Raw genomic sequence first — 22,834 nt, forward strand, 5'->3', positions numbered from 1 at the left:
AGATCTCATCACACTCAACAGTTTAACCCATTTGCCTAACATAAAGGTTTTTGAGATATATACGAAAAACTTCTGACTGACCCCTATGTTCTATTTTTAGTAACAGCGGCCAAGTTTTTTGATGGATCAAAAATCCACACAACAGTTCTATGCACAATACCATAAGGAACATTAATATAAAGTTTGGTTCTAATTGTTCCAGTAGTTTCAGAGGAGAAGATTTTGAAAAACAATACAAGGGACAAGGAAGAAGAATGTGAAGTGATGGCAATAGCTCACATGGCTCTTTGGGCAAGGTGAGCTAAAAACAGTAGATTGAAGTTCGAGAATATTCCGAACTTGTCATGATGGAAGCATCAAAAAAGATAAAAATGAAAACAAATTACTGACTCACAACCTACACTTTGGAAGTTTTTTCAAAAGCAAACAGTATTTCTATTGTCTACAAATGAACATAACCATCTGAAAGAAAATGAAAATATCCTACCAAAACTTCATGGGAAGTAAGCAAATTCTAATGATCAAATCGAACAGCAACAAAATAAATCCAAACTTCAACTTTCAAACTACTGATAACTGGAACATATTCTAATGGTTCCCTGAAGTTCAAACTACCAAGGTTTGACTGTTTTTCTATATGTCTCCCATTACAGGTCAGTACCCTACAGTGTACTTAGCATCTACCACATTCCCTTTAAACCCATCAAACACTTCATTCTTACTGAATACAATACAGCCAGATTTCCTCCCAAGAAATTTACATTTAACTCTTAAGTTCCATTTTTATCTTTTTCATTATTTGGATGTTACATGTGTAATAAGCCAGAAAGATATGTATATGAGAAACTAGAATCATTAGCTTGAAATGTTCAACTTGCTCATATTGTTCAATGAGTACAACATCATATAACTCAATCTAATTTTGTTCAGATAAGAAATTGGACCTACATGTACATGTATGATAACAACATTTTATTTGTTCTTGCAAATCCATGATACATGTATATCAGATAAGATATACTGATTCTGAAAAGAAGTCATTTAAATCCACTATGGGGAGCCTTGTTCATTAGAGTTACAGAAGCGGAGTCAGTAGAATAGTTCACACTGTAATTTAATTCATGCAAGTTTCATGTCATAACAGTATGGGCTAACCTCAATCTTAGAAGACAAAAAAGAGAAGTCTTGGAATTTTCATCACTAAGAAACATTTTTGTAAGGCACCAATTTGCTATTTGTTGTTTTTTTTGTAGTTCAAATCACAATTTCAAATTACACCTAAATACAAACTTTATTTAAGATTAAAATGCATTAAGTCTAATGAAATTAACATTATAAATCAACCAAGAAATGAAATCTGACAAAATATGAAAAAATTCAACTAAAAAATGAAAGTACTTTCAAAAGATTACAGCTACATACTGACTTTTCATGATGAAATTGCTTAACAGCTTTTAGAAAAGCTGCATTTATACAAGCATGAAATGGTCATATTGCATATTTTCGAAACCATATATTAATTTAATCATTGAAAAAACTCAACGTGTATTCAAATTATCTAAACCATTGAAGACAAATATGGCATAAAATCAAACCTCTTCTTTTTTCTTCAATTTTTCTTCCTTCTTTATTTTCCTTAATGTATCTTTCTCTGTGTCTTTCTTCCTCCTCCAGTTACCACTGCTGTTCAGGTCTATATCACCATCCATGCTAGAGGACATGCTCTGTAATGTACACTCAGCTTAGTTGCAGGACATACACACATTAGTATCTCCTATCAACAACTTTTTTTCCAAATTTCCAAGATTTTTTGTTTTTTCAAAGATACATGTATAACATAATAAGGACTATTCCAGAAATAAATGTTTTTTGTTATTTTTGTTGTTTTTTTTTCAGGGGGGGATGGGGGAGGTTGGAAAGCACTTTTTATTTGACCCACAATGCTTACAATTGTAATCAATTATTTCTTTCATTGTCAAGGCTAACTATCTATAATAACAACATCCCATCAAATATTTTAATTGAGCCGCCTTCCTTGCCCCCTCACAATTAATTCTGGAATAGCCCTAATATTATTCAGTATTAGACTACTTAAACCAATGATTAACTATAACTGTCCATGGAGAGACTAATACCTCCAAATGCAGCATTTGATGATATAACACTGTATAAAGTTTCATTAGAACCCAGAGAGTGGTATAGAAGGATTTGCTGACATTGTTGTGTATTATAGTAATCTGAAGAACGTCTAAAAACCATTGCAATATTTTAACAAATTATTTTTTTACACTTTGAAGAATTGTAGATAAAATTATGACAGAAAATTACACCTCCTCTCACTTCATCTTCAGGGGATATTCAAACAAAAAATATCTTGTTACTAAAGTTCTTCAGGACTACTGAATATCTTATTTTCTCATCCTACTATTAGAGTGTATACCTACCCCAGGATAAGTGCCGTAACAGTCTGGGATGGTATCATAAGTATTCTCCTCTTCATAACCTATAATACAAAGGTGACAACTGAAACATCAGGATTTATACTTTTCATCCTGATATCAGTTTTGTCATTTTTGCTAGTTGTATTATGCATATCTGTAATGCTTGTGAATTGTTACACTTCTAAGTTTCCCATCTGTTCAATTGTACTTGGTTATAAGCTTAGTTTTCCACATTAAAAATCTAACTACAACATATTTAAGCCAAAATGTTGGATTCATATAAGGATATCTTAAGTCAGCATACACCAACTTTGCAGACGACAATAGAAGTGTTATTTTTTTATTTTTGAATATTAGGCTAAAAACCACTAATTCCCCTTCCCATAGGCTTCTATGCTAATTTCACAATATTCAATGGCTTCTCTGGACTTTACTTTAACTTAAACCTGCAGAGGACTATATATCAGCATGATTCTACATATGTCAGCTCACAATCCTCAGAATGGCATGTGGGGTTAGCAGACTTGCAGTGCAGTACTGGTCACCGGAAGTGAAGGGTCTATAAATAGCATGGGAAATCCCAGTGTTTTCACAAGATAGGGGTATATTTAAAAATCATTATGGAGATTAGGCTTCACATCACAAGAAGCAAAATGCACCTATAAAATGTACAGAAATGTTTTTCCTTTCAGAAACTGTTTAAATTTTTTAAATAAGATGAGAACTTTTTTCACAGCACTATGAGGAACAGGGGTAATTTCTGCGTAGGACTATTTTTGCGTACGTTCCAAATGCTCATTGGTTGAATTGGTGGTATGTAACCTATTAGAGGTTTCCACTGGAAAACCCCAAATAAAGATTAACTTTTCCACAGGTAAAGTCTACTTTGCAAACTTAGCAAAAAAATCAAGTTTTCTACTTGCAAAAGGAAAAAAAATATATATACAACTTTCCCACACCAATATCGCACCTGCCCTGGTGATGGGAAATTTAAAATGTCATTATTGACGTGTGGCCACTTTTATCCCTTATAACTGGAAGAGACATCAGAAACCTGATTGAAAAACACTGGCATTGTTTTTAATGAGGAATCAAATGAAAAAAAATTTCGAAAATAAAACCAAAAATAAAGAAGTTATTTTCTTGACATCCTGAAAATGCATGTTCTTGGCCCTTCTATTTGGCTCTTAATTTCTGAAAAGTTAAAGTCTTTGCCCATCAAATCGATCCAAGTCTGACCATTGTGGTACAGAATATTGTGAAACAATATCATTGACCTTCCTATGCTTTCACTGGATTTCTATAGTCAAATTCTATGAAACGCTTATTTCAGACCCTTTTTGGCCCTTAATTCTAAACTGGTTATAACCCCTATACTCGGCGTCACATAAATAAGATACTGTTAAAATTTGAATAAAAATATTTTCTACGACTTTATTGACACTTACCGACTTTGAAATTGTCTTAAATGACTTGCTCATTCGTTTAGCCAAACGGCTTCTCCATAAACATTGAATTGTTAAATTCCGGTCAGATTTTAATTCTCTGTCCCAATATTTACATTGTAAAAAGTCTGCCATGTTTACAGTGATCCGGTTGCTAGGAGATGTTGTTTACATTTAAATGGTTTGTCCAAAAACCGAAGAACCCAGAATGCATTTCGGAGTAAGTTCGGATATCTTGGATTTATTTTAAGCAAACAACGTACAATACCGAGAAGTTGATCAAGCAGACGATTGTCACCGGAGTTCACAAGAACTAATGCACTTCATTTGTAAACAAATAGTCCCATAGAAACCAACATGGCGGATATTAGTATGGGATTTTCCCGTAAGGATTTGTTACACACAATTTAAGCCAATAAGCAACTCGTTGGTACTAGCACGTCATGTATATACGCGAACTATTTTCAGATTAAATAAAAGAGAGACAACTCTAGCGGTAAGTGCCGACGGTTTAAAAAGTAGAGCTTCAATTCGAAAATTTGCTGTATGTGACATCAAGTATAAAATCATTACCAACCTTCCTTCTGTGGTTTGTAACCTTGTCATAAAATTTTATGAAGACCAACTAACTAATACTCAAGCGATCACAAAAAATTCAAGTGTCTACCAATGATGATGAAGACAACATCGCCCACGACACAGACGACAACAGTGCCATACCAATATATTGACTGCAAATTTTTGTGATATGAATAAAAAAAGAGGTGCAAAACAGGACTATACAATATATATTTTGTGAGTTTCATTCAATTCCAATTAGTTGCACATGAGGAGTAATGGATAAAAGATAGGTCCTCCCATGTACCCATATTCATGAATGAAAAAGTTTTGCTATGTGAAGCCCCAAAATTGATTTGGATCAAAATCTAAAATAAGAGATGCACAATAAGAATATGTAATAAAATTCTGTGAAAGTTTAATTCAATTCCATTTTGTGGTATAGCAGGAGTAGCAGATAATAGATGGGTCCCCCACCACATCCCCATTTTCCAGTGATATAAAGGCATAAAGAAAGGAAGGATGGACAGAAGGATGGGCGGTATGACACCCCTGTCACTATATATTTCCCACTTTGCAAGCATTGGGGGATATAATTAAACACACACCAACTGATGATGGAGGTGAGCCCAAATATGTCCCAGTACCATAACCATGGCGATAAGAATATTCTGGTGCACGGGGTATGCGCCATTTCTTTTTCTGTGATCGTTTCTTAGTGCGAGGTTTGAGGAAAGCTATATCATCACCTGTACCTTCACTTCCTTCTGATGGAGAATTACTACGATCTGAAATACAATTAAATAGAAGACTTTAATTCCAGTTCATTTAGGATAACTACTAAAAATCAATTCACATGATTCAGATGTATTTTTTTGCCACTGATTTCAAAGTTAAATGAATTTTAAACAAAGTCAACTTAATAAAAGTCCAAGTACCTAGCTAACAGCATTTACCTGCCTTAAATATTGAAAGTTGAACTATACAAATTAAGAGCACTAGCCTTCTAGGACTAAGTACATTGGTTTGCACCTTATTGAATCTACACAACAACTGAACTGAAATATTCCCTCTCAAGTTACTTACTCAGAGGCTGTTTTGGCTTTCAAATTCTATCCCCAGAAAAATCACCAGCTGCCATTTTTTTAAAATTGGAGCCAACATGGCTGGTAAAAAATGATTCTATTTTTTAAAATGTGACAGTATTAAGTCCTCTGATGAGTTACCTTTGTCAATTCATCACAATAGCCTTCATTCATGACATACATGTACCCACCATTCACTCTTGATGCAGGTTTTTAACTAAAGTCTTAGATAGAATATTCAACTATTAGTCACTTTTCATATGCAAAGTTATAAAGTACTACTCAAGAAATAGGTGTTATATTTTTATCAAGGGGTTCATATTACTACACTGACGTATAGTCCCTGGATTTAAATCATTTTGACCTCTGTCCTTTGTGGTCTACTTAAATCCATTTTAAAATATAATATGATTATTTTCTATATATAAATTTTCAACAAACTTAATTTTCTTTATTCAAGTAATAAAATTTCTAGCAAACTACCATGGACCATTAGTTGTGTCCCTTTCTCTCTTATTCTCTTATACTCCTGCTTTTCATATGAATGTTATGACCCAATTTTGATCACATTCCTATATTAAATTTGGAGAATACCTTTTCACTTGTTTACCGATTTTTCCCACCAAAGGAGTCACATGGCCATTAGAAAAGGGTAAATGAATGTCATCCATTTTCTTTTATCAATTATTGCATTTCGAAGTATTTTATACACTTCCAAATAGGAGAACCATTCTAAATTAGAATTAATATATTCTTTTATAAAGTAAATCAGTTTCTGGATGTATCATATGATTAAACAGTGTTTGTGATTGTGTTCACCTTTGATTGGCTCAATAATATATTTACATCAGATTGACACATCCCATGAAGATGACTTGTAAAATGGTCACCTCGTCTAATTACCTTTGATTGGCTTCAGTCATAAATTATTTATGGTCAATTAACTCAGTCCTGGTGTTAACACAATTGTTTAATTTGAGGGATTTGTTGCTAACAATTTTAATATACAAAACCTAGGCATCAAGAAAATTGCCAACTGGTGATTTTTGTCGGGAGATAAAAAAAAATTGCAAATTTTGTCACTGTCGAAGCCAGTGCAATCCCTGCTTAACGTTTGAATTTTTACAAAATGCTGTTTTTACAATAAAATATATAATTGGAACACAGATGAACTCATCCATTCCTATTAGAATGATAATCAATCTTAACTTAGAAAGCAAAAAACTGAAAACAAATCTTTATTAATTCCCTTGTAGTGTTATGCAAAGTTATTCCTTGAATTTACCTCTGTCCTCAGGATCCCGCAGGATACCAAGATGACGTCCATGCTCATCTGAGGCAAACGGCATAGAAATAATTGGACCTTTACCTGGTCTCTGTTTAATCTTCTTTTTATGTGGTGTTTTTTCTACCCTAGCATACAGTTTATTTCTCTCCCTTTCTAAGGAACTCACTTCTGAATCATCTGAATCTATAACAGATTTACAGACAATAACAGCATACCATGTTATGGAATAATTAGAATAGAAACCACAAATATATCTTGAAATAAGATTGAGGTAAAAACAACCAACTTACATATTGCCTTTATTATACTGCTTTAATTATATTGAGTTATGTACATCTTGCTGAAAGTCATGTCCAACTATAGGAGAAAAATTCTTACAACTGAGTAAAACAGGATTCTTATAATTGATATCTCTTTAGTATTTGTCTAGCCATTAATTAATTTGATTTTAAAAAAAAATCCCGTAACCATATATAGAACAGCATTCAACTAATAAACTATCTGCACTATTCTTCCATATTCTAAGAAATTTTATTTTGGCTTTTATAATGTTAATGATGCTATAATAAGGTGTAATTTCCATCATGCACAGATTGAGTCTTTTTAATTGGTTAAATCATAAGACATCACGATAGAATGTAATGGACACATTTATTAGACCATCGAAATCTGATATTAATCAGGCTTTGGACATCCCAAACACAACAGAGCCACAGGACTTGTCATCAAATATGCTGTGTAAGAATGGATATTCATTCATTTTAATCTTCGGGAAAGTGACAAAGCAACAGCAATACATATCAAGTTTACAGTTAGTAATATGTGACGTAGCATAAGTAAACTAAGATGAAATAAAACGGTTTATTCACACATCAAGTCGTAGTACGATGTACAAGGATAGATAGAACAATCAAAGCAAAGAAGAAGAAGTAGATAGGATTATAAGAATATGTTCTGATACTCAATTGTCTTTCGTATTTATGAAACTCTGTTAATTAATAACATTCTGGATTGTATAGTGAATGTCTATATATAAGTCCATCAGTCATGTTGTTCTTAGAAGTAACACTTATTCCATTAACTGATTAAAAACTCAAGAAGAGAATAGAGTTAGGATATAGATAATAGTATTAATTGAATGTTTTAAACAAACACTGGTCACTGTTGTTGATGGTCATAACATAATCTAGAGATGTCCAAATAACTACTGATGATAACCATTATGTTACAAATATCCAGTTAGACTATCTGTATATATACTAATTGCTTTCATGCTAAAGCCAGCACTATTGTTTACATCTGAAGGTCTAAATAACAAAAATACAAGTATTACAAAAGCTTAAACTTTGGGTCATATCTTCACAAATTTCCATAAAATTTATACTTTTTTTATCTTATCGAACTATTCTTTACAAAGTAACGACTTTAACCATGCTATGAAACACTAAGGTAATGATCATAACTACATGTATTTTGGTATCATTCCATACCATGGGTTTCTTTCATGCAGCTTTGCAACATAACCTCGAAAAGCCTTAGCCATTACAAAGGGACATAACTCTGTTTTACTTACACAAAATATCAAGAGTACTTGAGGAATAGAGGGCATCATAGGAAACGGAAGAAGAAAATTTACTGGTAAATATTTGTTGTAACTTTTGACATCGATAAGACCACTGAAGTCGAGAATCATCTATAGAAGAGCATACAAATGTCAAACACGATTGAGTAACTTGATTGTTACTAGTGGCAACTTGCATGTGATTTGGACAGTGTACATATCAGTGGTTATTACACCATTTTTATCTGGATATTTCCAACTTTGTCCTCATTTGTAATAAAATTCTGACAAAGTCAAGCATGCGTGACATTAACTGACATAAAAAACAACATTGAAACAAAGAAAGAAGTGACATCAATAGGAGTAAGTAATAAAGATACTAAATATACTGACAAAGATCAATGATATAACTACTGACTTCAATAAAGATATATCACATCTTTACTCTCTAAAATGTTCTTTACTTGGAAAATTAGAATTTTATGAAGACACATTTTGAGTGTTTTATCTTTTTGATTTTCATCTCTAACTTGACCATTTACAACAAGCAAACATACAAAAGTGTTTAGTACAATATCATAGAGTCTGCAGCAGAAATCATTGCCTTTGTCTTACATGTCAGATTAATGAAAATAGTACTTGATCAGAATCAAAAACATCTCAGGAATAATCTCATCAGCTTGACTTTCTTCATATCAAATGTTGTAAATTCAGTGCTGTGTAAAAATGTTACGACCGGAGTCGTGTTCAAATTCTATTTTTTTTTTTTTACCAACAATTGACATTGATATCTAAGCTGCACTCAAATTATCAAAACAGCAAAAGAAAATTTTTCTTAACTTTTTTAAAATATCTATTACATAATAAGATCCAAAATTTGTAATGCAAAAAATACTTCCAGAAAAGCCCTAGTAATAGTAATGTTGGAGATAAGTCATTGTATAGACATGTCAGAGACATACCTGTTCTAAATTTGTTTTTATCTTTGCCTTTTCTTGATTTAATACGTTGTTTTTGACCTTCAGGTAGAGCATCAGTAACTATAGCATAGTCATTCTCAATTAGAGGGTCAAAATCTAGGGAATCCTGAAAAAGAATGCAGTATAATATGAAAGTAATTATTTTCCATTAGTGTAACTAATTTGTGTATATACACAAGGATTGACTATTAAGTCTTAATGGCATTTTGATGGCCAAATCATGGCAGTATATACAAGGAATAACACTTCAATGATATGATCTCATTGGCAAAAATATACCAAGACTTTCAACTATGAAAAAATGTTTCCATTTTAGCCTTTTCCCTTAAGGGTCACTCACATTTTTTAACTTGAGTCCAACATCAGAATATAAAGCTGAATACATTGGTAGTTTCTATTTCCATCCTATTACTGAAGACAGAGTGAGTATTAATTTTGAGAAAAGCATTAAAATGTATTAAGATCCATGTATTTGTGTATACTGTTTCCTTTTATCAAACATATTTTCTAAGCATTAGATTTCTAGATTTATACAAACCTTGACTATAGCATAGTCTCCTATCTCTATTAATTCTGGCTTGGCCAATGGAGCATTTATACCACTAGAGTTTCTCTAAAATGAACAAATCAATAAAATTGAAAAAGTGTAAATAAAAAAAGGAAACTTGAAATGCTATGACTAAATATTTTCTTCTGTTTTTTTTTTTTTTTTTTTTTTTAAGATTGTTTTGTACATTGTGTTTAAGTTTCATTTCTAATGGAACAAATAGACCTCCCAAATAGTCCAGAGTACACAAAAGAGGAAAGGAAAACTATGACCAGTTGAACAAATCAGTAACAATCCACAAGTTCATGATGACCATAAAACTGCTATATTGATGACTTCAATCTTGCAGCAACATAACCCTGTTCCACAAGCCTAATTGAAAGAAGTCTAGCGCAATACAAAAGTCTGTGTAGTTACGGCAAGCTATGGCATAATGTATGAGTTTTGATATGAAAGCTCAATGCACAGGTGCTGAAGGGATGTCACCACAGATGAAAGGGAAGTTGACAATTCTGAATGAAAAGTCATCACATTTGTCATAAAGTTTGGTCAACAGTTTTCCTTTACCATCAATTTCTAAGTGTAGGTCAAGATATGAGGCTGACTTCACAGTCTGTAGTATCCTTTATCTCAAGTTCTTTGTGGTGGATGTGATGTATCAAATCCCCCAAACTAGGATTATTTAACTATAATACATCATCTATATAGTGGAAACTGAGATTAAAGGACCTAGCTAAACAATGATCTTTCTAACAGATAAGATCAGCTATAAAATCGGCCTTATAAGAGTAAAGGAATAGGTCAGCAAGTAAAGGAGCATAATTTGTTCCCATTGGAATGCTGACCGTTTGTTAAAAAACATATCCACCATACTGGACAAATATGTTGTCAGCAAAAAATTCCAGCATCTTGAAAACATCTTCCTGTGAATATTTGGTAGATAATTTGAAATTATTTTGATTTAAGACAAAATTACTTCAACTTTATAATTCTGACTTGCATACCAATAAGTTCTTGTCTACCTTGGAATTTCTCTGATATTCATAAAATGAGGCATATTGGTCATTTTCAACCCAGACAGTCTCCTCTGACTCTCTAGACCCAGTAGAAGCATGCCTTGACTGCTCACTTAAACTACCTGCAAGTAAAAGGAGATAAGTAAAAATCTTTGACCTATTCTGACAAAAGTTCCAAAGTACAAAGAGAGTAGGTGAAAATAAATGATTGAAACCATTTCATCAGAAATAATACGTTGGGGTATGAATGGTGTATGAAGATGCTCAGTAAGAAAAGAACAGAATCAAAATATTTAATTTCCTTTTTAAATGAAGAGATGGATAAATATAGAAGCACATTTCTTCTATAAACAGTATTTCAAAGTAATGGTTACACTGGACGGAAAATAAAAGTATCAATATCAAAAATAGGGTATATATATAGACCACTTATAGTTCACTTAAAACTTTCAGTAACTTAGAGTTAAAGAAAGAATAAGATAAAATTAATGATAGTAAATAATCCAATAATTTGAACTGGACGATGATTTCCAACACTACATGTTTTAACAAAGTTTGTAGGGTAATATGTCAAACAGAAACTTGTCATTTACCAGGAAGAAAGTATCCCTTTTTAAGTCAAAACACTTGACTTATATTTCATCATGATAGCTAAGAAAACATATCTCATCTACCTAATATGCATATAAATATTAAATCAAGTCACTAAACAACATGTATACTGGGAGAGGGATGTCACTCTGTTTTTTTTAGGGAGACCAGTATATGTACAACATCAAATCCTACACACACAACTCCATGCAAAGGGATACGATCACTATAGCTTATAAATAGCCTAAATCTTAAGTGTAGTTCACAATAAACAAAACCTGTCAGGATATATTCTCGATCAAAGTTAGTAATAAGTCAAATAAAGACCTTATCAATACCAAACATGACTTTCCCCAACAGATAATATCACTGTGTGTGTCCATTCACGTATTTTTTAAAAATCTACCTCCAACCAAAGTTTTCCTCTTATTACATGCGAGTCAAACCAAATTTTTTGTTTTTGTTTTCACCAAAACACAAAGACAGAATAGACAACCACATTGCAGGGTCCCATCATCAATTTACAATAAGTTTTAATGAATTAAGGCACAGCATACCAAAATAAATGATGTAAAATACAGATGTATATCAATGTCAAATATAAGCTGTATTAAAAACTTCACATCCTATGTTTCATCTTTCATACATATATATTATGAATTCATCACAATTTAAAAATAAATCATGAAAACTCCCATTTTATTATTGTTTTACCACAGCTGATTATCAATGTATTATGATTTATCCCCAGTCAATGTGAGGGGTTAAATATCTACATCAAAGATAGCCTGTGGTAAAACAATGATAGAATGTAGTTTCTGTGGTTTACATAGATTCGAATAGGACTAGTTTCTTCATATTTTTGAAAAGATACGGCCTTTGTGTTGCACAAAATGGTGAATATTTTGTGACAACATTCTGTTGTGACGTCAGTAAAGTCTAGACTACATAATAGGGCCACATGGATATGGAAATGGGCTTTATAATACATATACATGACCATGTTTTGATGCTTATGTCATTTTAAATATTGAATTTGAGCAACAATACTGTAAATTCAGAAAATATTGTATGCATCTACAATTAAGAAGTGTATATTTTAAAAGACCAAAATGAAATGATAATTTGGATTGTTAAAAACTTCATACTATAAGTATTGTCTTTTTTCACAATTAAGTCTAAATTTACAGTAAAAATGTGGTACAAATAAAAATAAAGTGAAATCTTTATCATGCTTCACCTACTACTGAAAGGTGTCAAACTGTCAAAGCTTTTCAACCAATAAGATTAAAAACCTAAATGTCATCCGCCTAATGAATTGAGCACAGGCTGACCCCATAGATATGGCAAAAGATGAAGGGCTTCAATTTAAAGACCAAAATGTATAAGATGTTCTGAATTATCAACACAAGAACCCTTCTCAATTACCAATGGTTTTAAAGAGAAAAAAATAAGTATTGCAGGAGTTGAGAGTTTTTCACTCAAAAATATGACTTGAAGTTTGAACTTTGACAACATGACAGTCTTATAATGAAATGTACTACACAACATCCACATACACAAAAAATAGACCAAATAAATCAATATGTAATGTTACTGTCAAATAATGAAAACCACTGATGGACATAATGAATTTGACACAATAAAATTTTGATTTTTTTTTTTTGTGTGTTGATTTTTTATTTTATAATATTAACAAAAAACAAATTAAAGTGTTTACAGCAGAAAGGACAATAACAACTACATATATAAATTTTACTTGGTCTACCATGCAGAAACTTAGGAGTAGTTGATATGAAAGCTTTCTACTCTAAAATGCTTTTCTAGTATCAGGTTCCAACCAAAAAAACATGTAGATCACCGTTTTCATGAAAATTTTGTCCTAAATCTGTTGGTAATGTAGAGGCTTTACTAGGTAGTCTTCGTTCATTCAGAGCCCAAGCTTGAGAAGAAAACAGAAATATAAAGATGAATCAGAGCTGTTGAGAATTGTCCCACTTGCCAGAGCTGTGAGAATTGTCCCATCTCCCACAGCTGTGACTGGGTTCATTTGACAGCATCAACAGAAACAATATTATTTCTGCTCAAAATTAACAAATAAAATATTCAGTTGGCAGGAAACTTTATAACAGATTCCAACAGCTCTGTGTGATATTGTGTATTATAGAAGGTAATTCAGATTGTCAAAAAGACCAGTCCAGTTGTATCAAAGAAATTATCTGAAAGTAGAGATACATGTATTTCAGAGAACATGAGATCTCTGTGTCAGAAATGATAATATAAATTAAGATACTGCTACAGTTACACTAATCATTAGGTCAATCTTAATACCTTATTGGTTTCCCCTTGTCTGATCCTACAATACTGACTAGACATGAAATAAATTATTCAATACCTCTAAATGAAATTTACTCTATGAACCAACATACATGTATGTTCTGTCTAAAAATCTAGGGCTTTTTTAGTATACATGTAAAAACAATCATAAAAACAATTGATGACATTTAGGAAACAATAAAACCAATTTAATTTTCATCAATTTTTAAGAAAAAAGGGGAAACCAATAACACACCAACGTTGAACTGAATTAGGCAAACATCAGTTTTGAGTATGATATTAAAAACATGACATTAAATGTCCAATAAAACACTGTTTCTACTGAGACAATACGACAAAAAGCAGCAATAATCCCTAGAGCTAAGCATGAGAAGCATATAATAATTTGTACATAATTATAAAATGTTTGATATAAATTTTAAATCATGCCTACATGTACTAAGTCTTAATTAAACTATTAAACATTTATCTGACATTAAAAGACCTACAGATGTTATATTAAGTTCAGATATTTTCAAAACAAAATACAAGTGTTAGCATCCATTTACTATTGGATATAAACAAATAAATTACTTTGCTCTAATAATATTAAGTCAACATGAATTAGTTCTCTGTGTGATTAAAAAAAGAACCATCTTGACAATCCTTCGATTTCTCATAGAAAAAAATACATATAACTATAAAAACAAACTAATCACTTCTTTTAATAGTATAGGAATATTAAATTATATTAAATTACTAGTGAATTGATTTGTATGTCACACATAGAACTTAATAATATCCATACATTATTTAACTATTCGGTTTATTCTGATCAGCCAAAAGCTGAAATGAAATTTATATACTAAGACAAGAATTTGTATTTACTTTACCAACTACATGTACATATACTGTGAATGTATTAATTTTTGTGGTTGCTAATTTTCATGGATTTTTTGTAAGTGAACATATTCGCTGGTATTAATTTTCAGTTTAAAAAAAAACATGATAAGCTGTTAAATAGTGTTCAAATCAGGCACAATTTTTTTCTGTCAACAAGAAAATACCCAAAATTAGTACACCACAGCAATTAACACATTAACAGTACTCAGAGAACTAATTCTTTCTGGCCTAAAATAAAGCAACTGAAATTCAAAGCAACATTTCTCTGCTTTTGACTGGAAATGAATTTCTAAAAGTTACTTCTAATTAAAAATCTTGGGAATATGCTAATAAATCTGCTATTAGTGCATTGTGCAGATTCTGAAATTCCAATTGGAATCACAAGTGACTTCTATTATGATGTGCTTATCACAGATTCTTATTTATTATTAATTCTAGCTTCTATATAAAAATTATTTTATTTCACATGCTAGTCTCTGAAATTTGACTCAGCATTAAATCATATAAGTTCAAGTTATATATGTAGATTTCCTTAAAAAAAAAAGAATTTTAATCTAAATTTAAACTGTCAATCATTTCAGATTACACCCTTCACTGGAAATTTTTCTGTGATTTTGCAATATTCTTAAATGGCATAAAAACAATATAAAAAGCAATTTTGAAAAATGACAACATAAAGACTGACAATAAAATTTCTAAAAATAAACACCAAAAATAAAGCACATAAGGAAAACAAAGGCAGGTGGTTGTTATGGTGACACAATACTGATTTCCACCAATCACCTTTATCTTCCTGCTTTAGGGCCAGTTTCATACTGCAGGACTTCCTGAATTGATACTGTTTCTCCCGATCCCTCTGAAGTTTAGCACCTTCAGTTTCTATTGCAGGGAATGATTTACGATAGTTATCATGGTGGTAGCCTGCAAAGGTTGTATCAAGGTCAAAATATTCAATACTAAATCAATGAAAATTAACTCTGACGGTTAGAGTAAAAGTAAAAGAAGACTATAACACAACTCTGAATGAGAAAAGCCTGGGAAATAAACAATAAAGTATCTAAACAAGCTCCACATCAGTCTATTGTTGATTTGAAATCAACAGAAATCAAATCAATTTTTTTAGGTTTCCACTGAGCATATAAATATGAACAAATGAATTATCACACCTACCAGCATTCGTGTTAGATCTAAGTTTAACTACACTTGGTCTGACTAGATGTTCACCATTTTGAGCATTATCTGCTGAGGGGTGACCTGTATTTGGTGGGGGAGATGTGGATGATGGTCTCTCAGGCTCACTGTCTGAGCCATGATGATATCGTGAAGGTTGGTCATACAGTGGGTCAGAATCTTCTGTACTTTGACTAAAAACAAAGTCAATTCTATGTAATGTGTACTTATTAACATGATATATAACTCTTCATTGTACAGGAAAGTTTTTATTATATTCAATCAAAGATTAGACTGGTTAAGAAAGAAAATAAGAAGAAGAATAAAAACCCAGTTATTTACTTAATATTTCTTTGTTTTTCACAAGTCAAAAGTTATCCAAAGAAAGGTACAGAAACTCAACACTGATTTACCAAGCTGGTTTTTTTTTCATGTTGCACCTCTTTTTCATTCCTATTTACAATCAATGTACACTATTATTCTTTGTAGAATAAATGCTCTTTTATTGTGCTTTACAAGTTATCACTGCACCAAAAATGGAAAGACAACCATCTGTATTTTCAGCTGATGTCCTATTTTTCTATTAAAACTTTAAAATACAATAGGTATCATTAGCTTATCATTACTTTATCTTCCATAAAATCATGTTTTACAATTCTTCACAAAATTTGATGAAACAGACATTTCCTGTACTTTCTGTTCTGTTTTGAATATAGAATGCAACAGAAATCCACGCCATTGGTGTGTAATAATTACAATATTGTTATACATAGAACAATGACATCAGAACATTGTAACACTTACCTATTACTAGTGCTACTTTTTGTAGTGTATGTATAATTTTTTGGCAGTGGAGCAGGCGGCCTTTGAGCCATTGTCTCATCATAACCTGGAGGAGGGGGACTTGTTACTTCAAAGTAATAAGATTCATTAATCTCATCTCTCTTCTTCCAAACTTCTTTCAGGAAATTCATATAAACTAGGGCTGAAAGTAAAGAAATTGATATGAACTTGGGCTGAGGGTACAGAAATTGACATGAACTTGGGCTGACAATATAGAAATGGACCGTGTGATCAAGTGCTATGAAAAGTCACTTGTAATTGGTTGTTGTCTGATTGTTTTGCATTGTCAAAACCTGACTGGTCAAATGTCAACCCATCAAATATTCAAAAGGAATCAGAGAGGACAAGGTTTTAGACCTAATGATATTTGAAAAAATCGCAAAATAACAACTCATTTAATTTCAACACAATAACAAATTGGTTAAGGCTCATTCCTTATGACATTCAAATTAAATAACTACATTCGATATTTTTGTAGAAATTTGAGAACAACTAACTCACAGGCACTCACTTACTAAAAGCCATGATAGTCCAATTCATATTCTTATTTTGTTATTTTTTGGTTTTTTTTTAATTGAGTAGGATATTTGTACACTACAAACAAGCAATGGTCTCGGTAGCCCGAAATAGAAGGGCGCCGCACCCTTGGTGCCCTTACACACGCCCTTCTGCCCTTACGACTTTTCTGAAACGCCCTTGTGCCTTTTTTTGCAACGGTAAGTTCCGAACAGGTGATTTTCTGCATGATCGATCGATTTCCTGTCATAAATATTATAACTACTGTCATGACACGTACCTGAAGTTTACCTAGAGAATACAATCATGTCATTAAAATCAATTGGCTTTGATTAAACTTCACAGGTGTTAATTACCAGATATCAGTTACAATTTACCTTTTGTTTTGTATAATTGATTAACATAATTAGTTTGAAGTAGGTGATGAAAACCTCAGCGCGTGCCCGCCACTTGGGTGGTATGATTGATCTCAACAAGACTACTCTATGTCACAGCTGATAAATGTATATAATGTGCGTTTTGAGTCAGTTTTTAGTTATTCATAAACCACTATGCCTTCGCAGAAACGACGTTAAATTTTCGAATAAAAGTTTTAAAAAATACATAATTTTAAAAGTATGATTGCTTGTTTGAACCTGTACGGCAGCTGACATGATTTTATCGTGACCTATGACATAACTAAAAATAGATTTCTAAAAATAACTTATAAAAACTCGCTGCTCGTTAGATTTTAAAAGATTTAGTTACTATTTATATGATTAAATATTTATGAAAAAGTTTCGAAGGTTGTGCAAACAAAATTTATTACAAGATAGACAATGACGAATAACGTATAGTCACACGGAGATCGGAAGCCGATTTGCAAATAATTTTACTTCTCCGTGGAATTTTCTCCATAATTAAAATTTATAAAATTCATATCTGAATTTCATAGCCAAAAAACAAGACAGCAACCCATCCTTAATCACAAACCACTGCAGAGACCATCGACTTGTACTAGCCTGTAGAGATAGCTTCAACTCCTTACCAGTCATGAAGAAAACTGATGAAACGTTAGAAAAAATCTACAAGTATTACAAGTATAGTTGCGTCCATACAGCCAGTCTGAAAATGGTTCAAGCTGCCTTTAACCCAAGCACCACTGAGCATTAAACAAGCCAAACACCACAGATGGTTATCCCATGACCAAGCAGTTTCCAGCATAGTTAGATCCTATAAAGCTATTGTTGTTGACCTAAGGACGTCAGGTATAAGCAGTGACCCATTTGGTAATGGTATCCTGAAGAGTCTTAAAGACCCAACTACACTTAGATCACTCTTGTTGCTGGCAGATACACTACCACACATATCCACTTTATCACTGGTCTTCCAACGTAGAGATGTTAACCTCAGCATGGTAAAGTCAATAGTAGACAAAACCATCAAGATGTTAGAAACCAGATAAACCCAAGATAAACCTTGGCAGCTGAAATACTCCCATATGTCATCTGACAACTACTCCAAGTTCTGACTTCAACACAAAAGTCAAAGAACCATTCCTCACCCAACTGATTACCAATATCTAAGACAGGTTTGTTGACACAGACATCACTGACCAGCTTTCAGTCCTGGACCTTAGTGCATATAGTAACTATCAAAAAATGTTCATATAAACCATAAGAGGTGGTGTTCAGCAGCTAAATGTAGTTATCAGAAAGAAGAATTCAAACAAAAAAAAAACAAAGAAACAAACAAAATTACATACATAGGAAATGAAACAAACAACTTGACATGGTAAACATGTGAACCAAAAAAAAACTGCCCTTTTCCGACTACAAAGGTGCCCCTCTGCTCAACAGCACCCTGCCCCTTTCAATTTCTAGCTGGAGCACTGACAAGCATCTGATAATAACAACCTTATTCTTCAATTTAAAATTCAGAAGACAAATATTTTAACTGCAATGCTTCTCTCTGGTTAACTATTCTAATTACCTTGATTTTGGAAGTTTGGTGGTGTTGTCATGTAATCAGTAACAAGTTCTTCTGCTATTTTTATTGCCTTTTGAGTCAGCATTGAACTTGTCTCATCTTGGAAGAAGCTTGCAGAGGCACCATTGTCTGTTACAGCAAGAATCAAGATTGGCATGGAAGGCCAGATTCTACGTAACAATTCAGCAAATGCTCTGGATAAAAAGAAATCTAAGATTAAGAACTACATAAATATTTCTGTAAGTCCCTAAAACTCCTGCACAAAAACAATGAAGATTAGAAAGCAAGTTATCAAAACACAATATCTGACAAAACTACGAATACTGTATAAAGCAAGCTCACTAAGAGAATATCCCCCATTCAAATGGACTTAAATGTAAATTGCTTGTTGGATTATCTCCCTTTAGAGTCATACATTCCTTCACACACAACTACATATAATACACAACCTTTCTATAGTTACATCAAATTAGGGAAAGTTAAGCTTACCAGGTATTAACACGTAAAACCCTCAATATGGATTATCTCCCTTTGGACAGTAATTATATTCTTTCATGCACATCTCCATGTGATACCCAACATTCCTATAAAATTTTTTATCAAAATCCCTCGAGTACTATAGGTGGAGTTGCACTTATAAGAGATGTGGACAGACAGAGTGATTCCTATATGTATATACATGTAAATGTACTATAATTTTTTAGTTTTTCATAAGTGTTTTTTTAAAACACACAAGTCCTAGCTTTGTTAAACTGCATTGGAACATAATTTTCATTTAACTTGAGAATTTGATAATAAATTTTTGGTATATTTTAAAAAAAATTACCTAATTAATGATTAGGCTTTCCAATCTAAGTTGGATGTAATATATGCATGAAAGACAAATCAAAATGACTTACTGCATGGTGAAGTATGAAGCTTTCCGTTTGGGAGAGAAGACAAGAATAAATCCATGATAAACATCATCTTCCTCCTCTTCCTTCTGAATCTTAGCCACAAAATTATGATAAGATCCACAACACACTTCTATTTTTTGTTTATTTAAGTCAGTTGAATTTTCCAACTCTAAATTAGCTTCTATAGTAACAGAAGGGTTAGAGTCTGCTCTGACTTGGCTAGGATTACTGTTTAACAGTGGTCCAATGGGTATTTCAGCAGAGAAGGCATCACCACACATCATACACATACCAACCCTAAAATAATTTAAAATTCAAATAAGGGAAATAATTACTAACAAATGATGCTAATATCAATACCTTTATGCCAACAAAAGCTATCTTTTATATATAAACACACATAGGTAACAAGAAGTTTACTGGTTTTTAATATTAACAGGATAATTAATTGGAAACAGTGAATAACCAAAATACGATCATAACTGCAAAAAAACAAAAGACCGAAAGAGTGTGTGTGTAACTTGTTAATTCTTCAAGCATTAATGGTACAACTAATTCATTTTTGAGTATTCACGAAAAATAAATGATTACTTAAAACCTATTAATGTTCATGGATTTACAGTGAACATATTTGCAGGTATCAATTTTCTCGATTTAAGAAATGATTAGTGATTAAAAAGGTTCAAAATCAATTTCTGGGTACTATTTTTCATATTTTTCAGTCCACAGCGGAGATAGCGAAAATTAGTGGTATCCAAGACTTACAATCTTTATTTGGACCTATACATACTTAAAACTAAAATACTTTCACAATAGGATAATTGGGAATAACTAAAATATGATGACAAGTGCCAAAGAATGCCTTTATTCAACAAGGGTGTGAAGTTGTAACCCAAGATAGCAGTCTATTTACATGTATGATCGATCAATACCAACCTTAAGTCAGGTTCCATAATCTCTGACAGCGGTCGGCCATCATTGTTTATTTCTAATCCTAACATTTCCAAAGCACGTTTTATTTGCTGTGGACAGAATGGATTTAACTCATCATCATCAAAAGGAATGTCTATAAATGTACAATCTAATCTGAAAAAAAAGTCAATATAGTTAAAATAAATGCTTTAAATTTCTGACATTATTTCATATTGAAACTTAACTACAAACGCCCCTTCAGTATTGGTTTCCAATGCTAAACAAGAGGCTCCCAGGAGCCTGAATCGCTCACCTGGTTCAATGTTGCCTTTCAAAGGCAATAAAATTAATAGAAAGTCGTCCAACAATTTTGACTCATGAAGACTTTGGTAGGACTTATCATAAGGATCATATCAGTAAGTGAAAGTTTCTTTCTATCTATCATAGTTTTCAAGATTTTGACTGGAAACTATTAAAAAAAACATCATTTTCCCCTTTCAAGGGCAATAACTCTTACAAGGACTCATCTGACAACTTTTATCCCTGAAGACTTTTGTAGGCCTTATAATAAGGATCATTTCAAGCTATTTAAAGAATTTGGCTTAACCTAACAGTTTGGGAGAAAAATGCAAAAAACTACTGTCAGACCCCTATGTTCAATTTTCAGTAACAGCAGTCATGTTTTTCGACAGATCAAAAATCCCACATCAGTTTTCTGCAGGATACCCCTAAGAACATTCAACCAAGTTTGGTTCCAATTGGTCAAGTAGTGTTAGAGGAGAAGAGTTCTGAAGATATGTTAGCGAAGACAGACAATAACAACAATGGACGCGAAGTGATGGCACTAGCTCACACATGGCCTTTGGCTGGGTGAACTAAAAAGCATAAAAAGTACATCATTTTTTTATATTATAACTATATTTTTTGTAGCATAATCTAAAATCAAAACAATTTTTTCACCACTGTCATTATTTGTAGAAACAGTTGACAATTGATTGTGTCTTTCTAAAATCAGTAATCCCAAAGCTAATCTGAACCATCAGACATCTCCAGGAAAGATTTTTTGTTTTCTGGACTGTTCATAAAATATATACAAATGTACTTCCAGGCTGAAATTTCCAGTATTGTAGTTTTTTATCCAAGTGTTTTCTCTAAGCTAAAGTATTCAGCAACAGACCCAACACTACCAATTTTCAGCACATTCCCTTCTGTGATATTACAATTTTATCATCCCAAATTACTTTTTTCCAAACTTAACAGGCGTCACTTTTGTGAACAGTAACACTTTCTCTCTAATTAGGTCACAATCTTAAAATACTGTAACCATTAAATTTTGAAGCATACATCTATGACTTCATGCACACAAATAGACAAATTTACTTGGAACAAGTGAAATTCTGGCCAGAAAAATTAATTTAAGTTTTAATTATTAATTTCAGTTGAGGGAAAGTCAGTTTTAATGTCAAAATGCCCCAGGGGAAAGTAGAAATGTCATAGTATACTATAGGACTATTTTGTTATACCTTCTGGCAATATCCTGCCCTCTCTCCTGAAGAATGACTTGCTCCTTTTCTGACAAATCTTTATTGTAGGCTTGAACAATAACTAAGGGTAATTCTTGGAGTATGGATTCATTATCTGATGTAGCTCGTAGACTAGACTTTATATAATGTAAGGACTCTCGAGAATTATATACAAATATACAGGCTGAAAAAAAAATAAATAAAAAAATGAAATTTCGCAGAATCTCAATCTTTGCCAAAAGCCTTTCTTTGTTTTACTTCTCTCTTTAGTTTAT

General features: G+C 32.2%; 1 protein-coding gene across 22 annotated transcripts in view; it reads right to left on the minus strand.

The window, feature by feature from the left end:
* The window catches only part of LOC148609094 (rho GTPase-activating protein 190-like), a 60,779-nt gene that overhangs the window by 18,820 nt on the left and 19,125 nt on the right, over window positions 1–22,834 (minus strand). For 7 of the 22 annotated variants that reach the window (XM_088541692.1, XM_088541691.1, XM_088541686.1 and 4 more), the window contains exons 9-24: window positions 22,560–22,743; window positions 21,061–21,210; window positions 20,128–20,421; window positions 19,232–19,422; window positions 16,706–16,886; window positions 15,902–16,095; window positions 15,515–15,652; window positions 13,374–13,454; window positions 10,928–11,043; window positions 9,897–9,971; window positions 9,341–9,464; window positions 8,391–8,510; window positions 6,815–7,000; window positions 5,053–5,232; window positions 2,445–2,503; window positions 1,596–1,724 (exon numbers count right to left, since the gene is read on the minus strand). In XM_088541692.1, coding sequence (XP_088397818.1) covers window positions 1,596–1,724; window positions 2,445–2,503; window positions 5,053–5,232; window positions 6,815–7,000; window positions 8,391–8,510; window positions 9,341–9,464; window positions 9,897–9,971; window positions 10,928–11,043; window positions 13,374–13,454; window positions 15,515–15,652; window positions 15,902–16,095; window positions 16,706–16,886; window positions 19,232–19,422; window positions 20,128–20,421; window positions 21,061–21,210; window positions 22,560–22,743 — 2,402 coding nt within the window. Of the gene's footprint in view, window positions 1–1,595; window positions 1,725–2,444; window positions 2,504–5,052; window positions 5,233–6,814; window positions 7,001–8,390; window positions 8,511–9,340; window positions 9,465–9,896; window positions 9,972–10,927; window positions 11,044–13,373; window positions 13,455–15,514; window positions 15,653–15,897; window positions 16,096–16,705; window positions 16,887–19,231; window positions 19,423–20,127; window positions 20,422–21,060; window positions 21,211–22,559; window positions 22,744–22,834 lie in introns of all 22 variants that reach the window. The other 15 variants (XM_088541702.1, XM_088541703.1, XM_088541707.1 and 12 more) reach the window with 12 other exon arrangements.

This window comes from Perna viridis, chromosome 8, assembly GCF_037379345.1.
Source record: "Perna viridis isolate PV_CMFRI_1.1 ecotype Kerala chromosome 8, ASM3737934v1, whole genome shotgun sequence".
Taxonomy (NCBI): Eukaryota; Metazoa; Mollusca; class Bivalvia; order Mytilida; family Mytilidae; genus Perna; species Perna viridis.